This window comes from Buteo buteo, chromosome 7, assembly GCF_964188355.1.
Source record: "Buteo buteo chromosome 7, bButBut1.hap1.1, whole genome shotgun sequence".
In the NCBI taxonomy this organism is placed as follows: Eukaryota; Metazoa; Chordata; class Aves; order Accipitriformes; family Accipitridae; genus Buteo; species Buteo buteo.
In genome coordinates, this window is record NC_134177.1 from 42,227,538 (window position 1) to 42,240,340 (window position 12,803).

The following is a 12,803-nucleotide window of genomic DNA, read 5'->3' on the forward strand; positions in this document are numbered from 1 at the left end:
GTGAATGAGGGTACTGTGTAAACAAAACAAATTAGTCTTCACACTGTATTTCTGCCTAGTCTGCTCCTGGAAAAGGTGGGTAGGACTCTTCTTCCAGACAGAAAGGGCTCTTTTATGGGACCAGATAAATGTGTAGAAAGCGAAAAAGAAAATTAAAAATGGTAGATTTGTATGTTAGTATGTCTTGTTGACCTTAAATGTTCCATTTTAAATACCTTTCAATATAACCGTGTTGCTTACTGGACAAAGAAATAATAGCAATGGATGCAGTAGTGAGAGATTCAAAGGGAGTCTTGGTTGTACAAAGTAGTAAGGCAGAAGGCATCCTTCCCTAGAATGACTGTGCTGATGAGGAGCTAAAACAAAAGCAAAACAGCAGTGAATGAATGAGTGTGAAAATCTGAACAGCAGCATAATTATGGAAGAACTGCCAGAGCTAGGGATTAAGGCAGTCTTTGCAGAGAGGTCTGTAAAAGTAAGCCTCTGAGATCTAAACGTTAAATGTTTTCATGGCCACCCCAGATGTGTGTTTTTCCCTAGGACGCTTAACAGAGATAATTGATTTTATACTTGAAATGTTTAAGTGTTAATACAGATTCTTGAAAAGCCCAACACGACATGAACAGCTGATTTGGTATTATTTCTGGTAAATGACATCTATCAAATCGTGCCATGATTTTTCAACAGAAGTATTTATTTTAAGCAAGTTGTTCAAGGCATTTATGATTCCCTCCCTCCATTCTCTATATTCCAGTCTTAGAAGCAGTCTTGCTCCGATGAGTTTGACTAACAACTCGTTGCTTTCTGTACCTGCCTTTTGTGTATTGATCATCTGTGCTACATGGAGCTGAACTATTCCTTCCTTTCTGTGTGTGTGTGTATCTGTGTAGGAGGTAGAGGTGGCAGTGTCTCTCCAGCAGTCCTAAATTCTAGCTTCATAGTTACATTTGCTATGCATGTTTCTATTTTGTCACTGCGGTGACTTGTTTAACTGTGTACTGATGAAAGAATAATTTGTACTTACTACTTGTCCTACTGTTTTAATTACTGTGAGCTATAAATACTCTATTCACATGAATGAAACAAACTGTGCATGCTTCAGAAATAGCTTTTGTTTGTCTCCAATGCGTATGTTTCTTTATTTTGAAGAAAGTAATAAGACCAGGATTAAAACACTTTCTATTTTACTTATATATTTATTTGTTTTGTTTGGAAGTTTGCTAGAGTTATGATCTAGCCTATGTAAAGAAAATTGATTAAGGCCATTCTGGTATTGTTTATATTTACTTTGGTTTCATAATAAGATTTTATCATTGGTGGCAACAATTATTCTCTAAAATAGGGACATATTGTATACTAAAAATGAGTTAAAAACCTTTGAAATATGTAGTACTGTGCTCTTAATGTGATCTCAGAGCTTTTTTTTTTACGCAGGGTATCATGGATACCTCTTGACTAATATATCACCTCTCTCTTCCTAATACAGAAGTTTAGCGTGTTGCTTTCTTGGTTTGGCTTTTATTGCTTAGTACCTCAAAGCCTTTGAGGCTAAAGGTAAAAGGCAACTAAAGTTGTTCTTGTACTGAAACGAGGGTGTCGGTTAGAGAGTTTATGTTAGTGTAACTGCGCTAATGTCATTCTCATGAAATTTCTGGTGTTGAGAAATGCTTAGTCAATCAGCTGCCTCCGTTGTGGCTGCCATGTTCCCTGGTTTAATTTGTTTCTGTAACCCTACAATTTTTATTGAGGAGGATTTGGATTTTGCACGTTTTCCAAAGCATTTGGGTATATGGGACCTCTGTCCCTCTGTGAATCCTAACCACACATGTATGCCTGAGGAAGTGTGTGCTGAGAGATTAAGAGGACCTGGAAAACAGCTTTTGAACCTTTTGGTGTTGGGTGAGGTTTCTCTACCTCTGATTAACTTCAGAACTAATACTCTTTCTCAAAAACATTTTCAGTGTCAACACTCTTGTGTTGACGTCTGCATACTTAAATGGTTTCAGCTACTGCATTTGTTTTTGAAAATCTTTTCTGGTAGTTGTATTTTTTGCTGTTGCACTTAAAAGCTTTTGCCTTTCTTGCCTGAGGAGGTGTGGATATGCAGCAAATGGGAGGACTTGGTGATTTCCTCCGAGGGGAGTAATGGCAGTGTCTAGGCACACGTTGGAACATGACATTTGGCCTCTTCTGTACTTTAAAGTTGCACTGGCAGAGCTCCCCTTATTATAAACCTGGATTTTGCTTTCTCTGTTTATTCTTTTACTCCTGCAGGACCATTCCCTTCTCTGGTGGGTAACTCATTTTAAGTCGGTCCTTGTGAAGACTAAACTAGTAATAGAGAAACATTATCAAGAATGTAGTCAGATATTTGGTGGCTGATAAATGGAGCCTCATCCAGTGTAATATAGTTACTAGTAGGGATAGGTCTTTATATCTACAACAGTTAAGCGAGAGCTGATCCTGCTGAAGGACACTTATCGTCCACATCTCTTTCAGGTTGGGACAAATGTTTGATCTGACAACAGAAGTGATATCCCTTAAAAAAGGATCGCTGCTTTTTTGAGGACTTGCTCAGATATTGTTTACCAGTATATCCTATGCACACGTGTAAACTATTACATTGATGAGAGATCCTTACATACAGCCTAATCAATCAACAACTTTGTAGATCTGTTGAAGAGTTAAGCAGTGAACATCATGATGTTGATGTATATTTATTCTGATTTGGAACCTTAAGATGATTTTGCCTCTTAAAATAATTAAATGACATACTAACTTAACAACAACCAAAAAAAAGGTAACAGTTTTATTAAGTCTTTCTATTCCTTTTATTTTCTACAGAAATGGCAGGATATTATTAAGGAAGTCAAGTTCCTCCAAAGAATAAAACACCCTAACAGTATAGAATACAAAGGCTGCTATTTGCGGGAGCATACAGCATGGGTAAGCATCTGCTGCACTCTGCACTTCTTACCTTGGTTAAGGGCGCTTTAAAATATCTCCAGCTGGCTTTCAAGAGGCACCTGAACACTTGCATTGCACAGACTCAGGTGGGAATAATCAAGGACCTTACAGATGCTCAGCAAAACTGAATGTAGTTTTTGGAAACAAGATTTAGGGAAATTTTCCCTTTCACTTGCAGAGTAAGGCAATTGTGCTGTTGTTCTAGTGTACTTACCTTGATGGACTGAGTATTTGAAATAAACAATAAATGGGGGGGTGTAAAATTTACCATCACTTTTCTTGCTGTAAGGAAAGGTGAGAATTTCACTTGTACTGCCTGGGAGACAAATATGGCAACTTTATTAGATACTCGCAGGTCATTTAACAATGCATTTGGTATGCCACTAGCGTATTAATGATTCAGTACTTTACAGGTTGACTGAATATGTTCCAGAAGTAGGTGTTCCATTGTACTTTAATGGAATAGGTTTAGAATTATCCTACTGATAATTGTAATTAAAGTATATTTTGAGTCATTAGTATTTCTGTTAACTAACTAAATTATTCTGTTGTATATCGTTTACTTCCGTTGTCATGTCACCTGAACACACACACTGAGAAAAAAATCAACTAGCTGGTTTTATCTCTGGCTGTCATCTCCTAATTAAATGAATACATTTGATTTAAACAAACAAAAAAACCCCAACCATCCCAAACTAAATCTGGGTTATTTGAGTTTGTGTGCATAAAAATATGTGTGTAGGGATAGATGCAATTAGCTGTGCAGAAGCAGCGTTTTGTAAAACAAAAAGTGACGTACACTTCTCATTGACAAAGTTTTTGTAGTACGATATACTAAAGAAATCACATTGCTGAACTAATAGTTTAAACTGTAAGTACTGTTCATGTATTAGCTTCAATAAATCTGTAGGACAAAGTTTTAGTTTCTTTTTTTGAAAACTGACTGGGACAAAATCTTTAGTAAATCCCTAAATAGCCCTTTAATACTCAGATAAGCTTGTTAAGTGCAATTTAACATTCCTGTTAAGTATGTGCATATAAAATAAGGTATGTTATACAATACATAACTGGTTATGAATATGCTTTTGCCTTCCTTACAAGTTTTGTTACTTGTTATCTTACCCAGGAAGGCTGTGCTAGTTCCAGTTAGAGCTGTCCTTGTGGGAGGGGTCAGTGTGACAGTGCTAGGATGGAGCTTATGTTATAAGCAATACTTATTTTGTTATGGCAGTCTGCATGGTATGCATCAGTGATTATTTCTAGATTTCTCCATAGAAATCTAGAAAACATACATTTACTATTAGAGATTTTCTAACAACTATTTTGTTTTCTTCCCATACAGCTTGTTATGGAATATTGCTTAGGATCAGCATCAGACTTACTAGAAGGTATGGCACGCACATTTATTTCATTGAAAGTCAGAAGTATAGTATTGTGTAGTTACAGCATCACAGAATCATCCTTGAGTATATAGTTTTATTTGGGGGCAGAGTGTATGTGAACAGGTGCAGTTTTTCAAATTCTTGCACGTCTGTAATGGTTTTTCTGTAGAATGTCGGCTTTCCTAGGTGCCTTGGTTCATATTTTAAAGTTGTCGGTCAGCTATTTTTCTTCCAAGTTTAAGGTTCTCCTGTCATGACAGTTCAAGATTTATTTCTGAAAACCCTTGCTGTTGATCCTAATGCTTACTAACAACTGTAGGCCTGTTGACTAAAATAGCACTGCAGCAGTATTAGGGTTTTGCTTGATGAGGTCTTTTGTTAAATGGTCGTTTTTCTATCAGGCTGCTTGAAGTGAACTTTCTTTGAAGATATATGTGTGGCCAGTAAGTTGTTCATCTCCTTTCCTTGCCAGAAGCGTTTCAGGACAAAAGGCTGAGCTGCTGGAGAGTCATCTGTATTGCTACAGTTTATTCATGTGTGAATTGTAAAGTTCTAGGGTTTGGGATTTAGCTTCATTAATGGAAAATTGAATATTGAGTCACAAACAGGTATTTAGGAGAATGGTCACAGAACTGACAGGAATGTAGTTTGTGGTTGCAAAGTAGTCTTTTTTTGATAGTAAGTAGCTGCCATTTTACAGTTAGAAGATTACATCTGATTATAGAATGTACACTACAAACTATTTTTACATTTGCTTCTCATACTGAACCTAGTAAAATTGAACTTCTAGTGTTTTCTCTCTGTTTACATTGTTAACAGTACTCACTTGCATGCTGCAAACTGCATTGTTTTCTTTAATATTGAATTTCAAATAAATTCTTTCCTTAAGTTCATAAAAAGCCATTGCAAGAAGTGGAAATAGCAGCAATTACCCATGGTGCTCTCCAGGGATTAGCATACTTGCATTCTCACAATATGATCCATAGGTAAGTGGTTATACTTTTGCTGTCTCACACACTTACAGGTAATTTATTTTGTTGATTGTATCCCCTTCATCCCAAAGTTAGTATTTGTAAGCAGAGATTTTCTTTTCACAGGGCCCATATGCTCCCAAACTAGTGATTTAGAGTAGTCAAATACTAGCAAGCTATGTATCTCCATATGTACTATCTCTTACAGCTGGTGTTCATAATTTCTGCAGAATTGCTTTGAATCTGCTAGGCTTTTCAATACTTGATACGATGCTGATTATTCCCTGAAGCAGTGAATAGCAAGGCAGGCTGAGTTCACCTAAATAGCTTGTAGCAACTGCAAGGCAAAGATTGCTGGGGCGGGGGGAGTACTAATACTTGAAAAAATAGTTTTACATGAACACACATGTTGAGAAGTACACAGTAAGTATGGGATGCAAATGTTCTTTGTGTTTAAAGTATCTGCTGCATTTTAGTAGGATGAAGGATTTGAATAGTTACATTATTAGGACTTTCTGAAAAACATTTATAAAGGACGTAGTTGGTTCAGAAGGTTTTGCTGAACTGTATATGGAGCTTATCCAGGTGTGCCATTTTAAGTTGCTTTTTAAGACAAACTAAATTCCAAGATCAAGGGCCGTGCTAAGCAATTAACCTAAAGGTTAAATGTTTTGTATTTGGAGGAAACGTGGGTATTCTGGAGCTTGAACATGTGAATACTGGTGTGTTTTGTAGTCTGTCCTATAGAAAGTTTTCTTGTTTGGAGAGGAGTAATACTGATACTTGTATTCTATAACCAGAGATATCAAGGCAGGAAACATCCTGCTGACAGAGCCAGGACAGGTGAAACTTGCTGACTTTGGGTCTGCTTCCATAGCATCTCCTGCCAACTCATTTGTGGGGACGCCATATTGGTAAGCCAAGAGTTTTATGCATTTCTGGCTTTGTGAAGTAAAAAGATCATTTACTGGGATTTAATACACTTGGGCTTTGTTGGAGCTAGCTTTGTAATCTTCCAGTTGTGGTAGGGATAAAATGTACTTTGCAAAAAAAAGATGAAATAGTAAATAGGCTCTGACTTCCAAGAAATTGTGAATCCTTGTATTTGTAGTTCACAAAAATTAATAAAAATATTTTGTTGTTCTACTTATGCTGACTTGAAGTGGTAGAGGTGGGATTGAATCATCTGTAATATATTTTAATCACACCCCCCAGTGGTTTTAACAATTCATATGTTCTTACCGCGTCTGGTTGTTGAAATAACTGAAGTGTTTTTTCTTTCATAGGAAAGGCCAGGTTCATTGAACAAAACCCTTTGCAGATCCCTTGTATGCTTTTGATCTCTTACACCTAATCTGTGGTGTTTACACAACTGCATGCTATAATTATTTCACCAGAGTTAGCCAGCCAGCTAAACTATTGGAAATGTGGGAGGGTGAGAAGGTGGTGATACTCATAAATGGAGAGTTGGGAGAACTCTCAGAGTAGGAGAGTAGGAGAACATCGCGCAGCCTCTCTACAGGCTTGTACTAGTGTGGGTGCCTGGTCTGTGTTCCCAGTATGCTGTGTTCATGCCTGATACCTCGGGGAATGATTTGTTTATGGTAGCTGAAATCAGCAAAACAGCCTGTTTCATTGAAATTCTGATGATGATAATGTGTTCCATTGCCCAGAATTTTATGAGCACCAATTTCATATTTTAGGATGGCCCCAGAAGTGATTTTAGCCATGGATGAAGGGCAGTATGATGGCAAAGTAGATGTTTGGTCTCTTGGAATTACCTGTATTGAGTTAGGTAAGTTATTTTCTTTGAAAAATTATAAAATGTAGTTATTTAATACCTAGAACTTATTCAGCTGAATCACAGTGCAGAAAATCTATGCTTCCTTTCTTGTCCGGGTTTCTCTGGGACTTGAGTTTTAGAGAAAAGATCTAAATGTGCTCTCTAGAATTCAAGGCTAAGTCTCCAATTTGATGTTTATTGAACTGGTGTTTTCATTACCCGAAGAAGAAGAGTTTTCTAGACAAAGAAAATAGCCAAGCTATTTCATTAAAGGTGTTCGCATTCTGTGGGAGAGGCAGTTAACTTTTGAACTGAAAAACACCCTGTTTGCTGAACAGCTTTAGAAATGAACCAATAAAAGTACCAGTGTAAAAATATAGTTAATGATACAAGTTGATATTGTTTGCATGAAAATTTAAGATACATTAACAAGTCCTGCAATAATGAAGTTTTGGATAAGTGGACAGCTTCAAAGCTATGTGCAGTGTATCTTTTCACTTGTGAATAGTTTGTTTGTTGGTTGGTTTTTTTTAAGAAAAAGATACAGAATAATCCAGTTTTGAAGTGGTAATCTATAAATCAAACCCAAAAGAAATGATGGCATTGCTGTTAGAACAGACTCCTTAAAGCAGAATGTCAATTTAGAAGGACTATGTTAGTATGGCATTCTATTTAAATTTAACATGTAGTATTTTCTTGGAACAAAAATACCCTTGTGGAAGCACAACACCATGCACAGCACTACTCGGATTTTAGTCAGGATCCAGCTCTCTAGAAGCACTTAGCTGTAAGTTTTCCTCAGGATGGTGAGGTTCAGTGGTGCTCGCTGCACCTGAGGCTGTCCTACCGTCCTTGTCAGATCTCATTGCTCGTACTCCAAACCGATGTCGGTGGAGGAGCAGCCCAGCTGGGCAGCGAGAGCTCTCAGGAACACACTAATCCATGTGAACTGCACAGTTTAGCTAAAAATGCTGTCTGGCATTCCAAACTGTCAACTTCACTTTCTTCCAGGACGTGAAATAGATTCTTTCTTCAGAGCAGAGATTTTTTTTGGTTGCCAATATAAAGCAAGTTGAAGGGGTGTGACTGTCATGACAGAATCCTGCTCCGAGTGGAGTAAGGAGACTTGGCTGGCTGCAGTGCTCCAGGAATGCAGTGAGCTCATGGCCACCACACCCCCGGGTGCCTTCCTGCACGCTGCGTTTTTGCAATATGAAGCGTTAGGCTTCGTCTATGGCTTCTAGCGTGGTGGGAGGTGAGACTAGGTCAGGACAGTAGAGCGTTGTAGGCTGGGTCGGTGTGGTTATCTCATTTGTGTTGGTTTGGATAAGCCAAGAAGGAAGAAAGCAGAAAAATGAGATGTCTAGTAGCCTTCTCAAATTATCACTTAGTCTTAGAAATGGCCTCACTGAGTTTCCTGAAGATTTCTATTTTATTCAGGTGAGTTAAGAAGAAAAAAAAGCTAGGGAGAACAGTCAGTTAAAAATAGTTTAAGAGGTCAGTTAAAATAGTTTAATGGATAATCAGTCTGATCCTCGATAGCAGCAACTAGTTATCTGACAGATTAGAGAAGGTGAAGTGCTACATTTGAGGAGAGGCTTAACTCCTCAATTTACCTGTTCTGAGGAATTTGTAGGGCTTAGTCCATCCTGTGACAGCGATGAGTGAACTGTGGTCTCCAATACATAGCTTACTGCTACTATTCAACTCAAAATTGAAAAGCAGAATAAGAAAACTAGCATTATTTTTTCTTCGCTTGTTTTTTTGGGGGAAGGAAAGTTTTCTGTTACATTTTCACTAGTGTAGGAAGGTCCTCATGGCCTGACCAGCTTCTCTGGAATGTTTATGGCAAGGCTGAGCTTTATAGGTTTACCCCATAAACATTCTGATGAAGCTTCGATTTTGTTGTTACAGTGAGATCATCTCCTTCCTCATTAAGCTTTCATGCTGTGTCAGTCTATAAGAGTAACACAAGCTTGAAAGAGAGAGAAGAGCCAAAGAGAATGCAACTCTCAAAATAGTATAAAGAGTTGGCCTGTTACTGACTTCCTGCCCATGTGCTTAGTCAGCTAAGTGTGATTTGATGGTTCTTGTAACCAGCTTTTTCTTCATCACTGCTGTCCTTCTAGAATTAAATATTTGTTAGCTTTTTAGCAACTGTAGTTAAAAAAAAAGGGGGGGGGGGGTACGTAACCAAGAAAGCTTAGTGGCTAAACACCGAGTACAGAGCTTACTGTTAACTTACTCCTATTTTAGTATGTTAAAATGAGTCAGACAACTCAACTATGATAAACCACGTAATTTAAAAGCTTGAGAGGACAAGGCATTTGATCTTCAAAGTGCTTTCATCTTCTGCAGTGGTATAGGACATATGCCAACATATCTGTCTGATTGCAGGGTAGGGTTGGTTTGGGGCTCCATGTTCAGGCAATAGTGATTCTGCTGATGTGGTTTTCTTTTTAAAGGGATGTAAACTAAAAAAGAGCAAAAACATGAGACTATCTCCCTATTTAAAAATTATTTTCTTTTGTGTGCAGCGGAAAGGAAGCCTCCTTTGTTTAATATGAACGCAATGAGTGCCTTATATCACATAGCGCAGAATGAATCCCCTACACTACAGTCTAATGAATGGTGAGTATTACTGAGGGAGGAATGTAGTAGGGAATTGCTGTAAATGGAGTGCTTTGTCATGCTGAGTTCTTGAAATGGCTGGATTCCTATTGGGAGGATGTGAGCTGGAAGGTTCTTATTAGGTTCACTATACATTTTATATACAAAATTGACCAATTGCTAAATATGCATTTTAGACTCTAGAATGTAGCAGAAACTGGACATGCTGCTGGAAGAACATAAGATCCTGTAAAAAAATTCAGTTCAAGGGTCAGTAAACTTTTGAAGCTCCCAGGCTAGCCAAAAATGTGGTTTTTAGTGTTTTTTAATCGCAAACCACACTGTCAATTCCTAAATCTTGTTTTGTTGAAGTAGTGCTTTGCAAGATGAAGACACTGCTTGTGTGTGGCAAGTGTCTGTTGCATAAACTTCAGAAGAATAAAGCACAGTAGTAACATTTTGTGCCTCCCAGCCTCAACAACTGTCTTTTGAAACAGCAAACACAGTAAACTAATTTTAAAAGTTAAAAACTTCCTAATTATGTTTTTCCGAGCCATAGTCCTAGGCCTCTAACATAATACATTTTACCTTATTTTTAGAAATTTTTTCTACTTCTGAGATTTTCTGGTTAGGCTATTTCACACCCTGGTGCTTGACAAAACATTCAACTCATTTAATGCATTTTTCTGACCAAAAAATGCAATAATTTAATTTACTGAAATATTGCAGTAGCAAAACTCCCCATTATATGATGGGAGGGGGGGAACGGTGGGAGAGGAAAGAAATAAAACCTGTACAACTGATGTGCCACTGTTTTCAGGGTATAATCCTGCCCTTCTGAAAACCTGTGGTCAGAGAAGGGGCAAAATACAGAATTTTAGTGTACAGAAGGAGAGAAGTTACTGAACAAATCATGACCTTAAGTCTTACTTGTGACAGATTGCACAATAGTGTAGAAGTTGTGTCTGAGGGGCCAAAGGCATTTCAGGGATTATATGCTAATACAGTTTGTGGGTGAAACACGGGCACACAGAGGTGGAACAGGGCAGGGGCTCTGGTTAGACCTTGAAGAGTTTGTGCAATGTAGAATTTGACAGGGTTGATGCTTGCACTGAGATATATGGGTGTCTGCCTTTTATACAGAACTTTCCTTCCCCTTGAACTGGCTAATATTTTTGCATTCTTAAGCTGAAACATTTTGTCTGGAAGCTGAGGTTAAAGGGATCTACCTACTAATAGCAGTGGCCTTTGGCTTGACTAGGGATGTCAGAGGCTATAGTATGAAGTACTGGGTCTGTGTGGTTTCTCCCCACTCTTTCTGCTAGGAGCACCCAGATGTGAGTATCTTGATTCCTTAATGAATTAAACTGGGTCGTTAACTCAGATTTTTTTTTTTCCCCCCTTCTCCTTGCCACAGGTCTGATTATTTTCGAAACTTCGTAGATTCTTGCCTCCAGAAAATTCCTCAAGACAGGCCTACATCAGAGGAGCTTCTGAAGGTTGGCTTGCTTGTCCTTTTTGTTTTCCACATGGTATTAAAAAGGGGCCATGCCCTGAGATTTTCTTCTGTCTCACCTACCGTACTAGGTTACGGTTAACAATGCTGTCTCTGCCCATTATCCTTATTGAGCTGAGGGTGCCGTGGAGTGTACCGAGCTGGCAGTCCTAGCTTTACTGCCCCTTTGCAGTGTCTCAGGCAGTTCCCCAGGTGACTCTCCTAGCCAGCATGGTTCTCATCATAAAAGGATGCCCCATCAAGTGACACTGGATGACCATCAACTTGTCAAGAGTTTCAGTTTCTTAAGCTCAGTCTATCCTTCCAGTGATTATAATTAATCCTGACAGAGCTGCCATGCACTAGTTAACAAATACCTTTCGTTACTTCCCTCTTTATTCTATGCTATATATACCCCTAAAGGCTTTTTATCCTCTCCCATCACCTATGTGCTTTACGCGTAGAACTGAAATCTGCTGTTCTAATAGTATCCCTGGGGGAAAGGGGGCAAGAGGAAAGCAGTTTTTCTTCCCCATACTTTTCCTTGACATGAATAAGCCTCAGCTGTCTGCAGGTTTTCTCTTGCTTTATTTCTTAGCTATTTTTTTTTAATTCATTTGTGCACCTGTATGCTGCAGATACTTGGTTTTCCTTGCTCTAGCCTGGAAACAAAGCCAATGTGGTAGATTGTTGCAAAAAGCTGAAATGTTCCTAAGTGAACGCAACTCAAGTAGAAGTTAGGTGTTAAAGCTGCTTTATTGTAAGTGTGACTTTGATGGATTTCCTTTGTGGCATCATGTGGCATTCAGAATTTTACTAACTTGTCATTTTGTTTACAGTGCTCATGATGTTATTTTGTTGTTTTGGTTTTTTTTATCCCAGCCATGTTTCTGCTAAACAGCGGTTTTCCAAAATTTTGCATTGTAGGGCAATGGATGCTATTTATGAAGGTTTAATCATCACCTTTTTGCATGTTTTTACTTAAATGGTTCTGAGGACTTTTGCCTCTAAAAACTGTGTATTTGAAAACTAAATGCAATTATCCAGTAGAGGTTTCAGTGTGGGTGTGTAGTCCTGCCATTTCAGAATTCTGCAGATTGGTTTTATTTTGAGCAATGCACTGCAATTAAAGAGAACATTGATGGAAATTAAATGTTTGTGAATGTATTCCTTCCATATCTATAGTCTGAAACAGCTGCATGCCACTTTAATAGAGACAGGTAGGGAATGTGACATGTTGGAAATGGCAATGCAGTTCTCCAAAGGAACAAAATGAAACTAGCAGTGGTGTTAATAATGACTCATGCTTGCACAGCACATTTCAGCTGGAGACTGCAAAAGCTGCTTCTGACATACATAGACAGGACTTGTTTTACCTATTGGCAAAATGTAGCCACCTTTACAGTGAAATGCAGTGAATATTTCCAAAAAAAGAGCATAATATGGCTAAGTGTTCTAGGGCTGGGCTTGAAGGTTCACAGCCTGTTTTATGACTCAGAGCTATATGCTGAATATTTGATTATCAAGCTTTCCTAAACAAGGAAAAGGGTTTTAAAGTGGGAGTTAGCCGATGTGTTAATTAACATTTGGTCAGA

At 38.2% G+C, this 12,803-nt stretch overlaps 1 protein-coding gene across 5 annotated transcripts in view; it reads left to right on the plus strand.

The window, feature by feature from the left end:
* Window positions 1-12,803, plus strand: part of TAOK1 (TAO kinase 1) — a 69,231-nt gene that overhangs the window by 37,105 nt on the left and 19,323 nt on the right. For all 5 annotated transcript variants that reach the window (XM_075032767.1, XM_075032762.1, XM_075032765.1 and 2 more), the window contains 7 exons: window positions 2,845-2,946; window positions 4,310-4,355; window positions 5,239-5,335; window positions 6,121-6,234; window positions 7,024-7,115; window positions 9,641-9,734; window positions 11,131-11,212. In XM_075032767.1, the coding sequence (XP_074888868.1) occupies window positions 2,845-2,946; window positions 4,310-4,355; window positions 5,239-5,335; window positions 6,121-6,234; window positions 7,024-7,115; window positions 9,641-9,734; window positions 11,131-11,212 (627 nt within the window). The remainder of the gene's footprint in view (window positions 1-2,844; window positions 2,947-4,309; window positions 4,356-5,238; window positions 5,336-6,120; window positions 6,235-7,023; window positions 7,116-9,640; window positions 9,735-11,130; window positions 11,213-12,803) is intronic.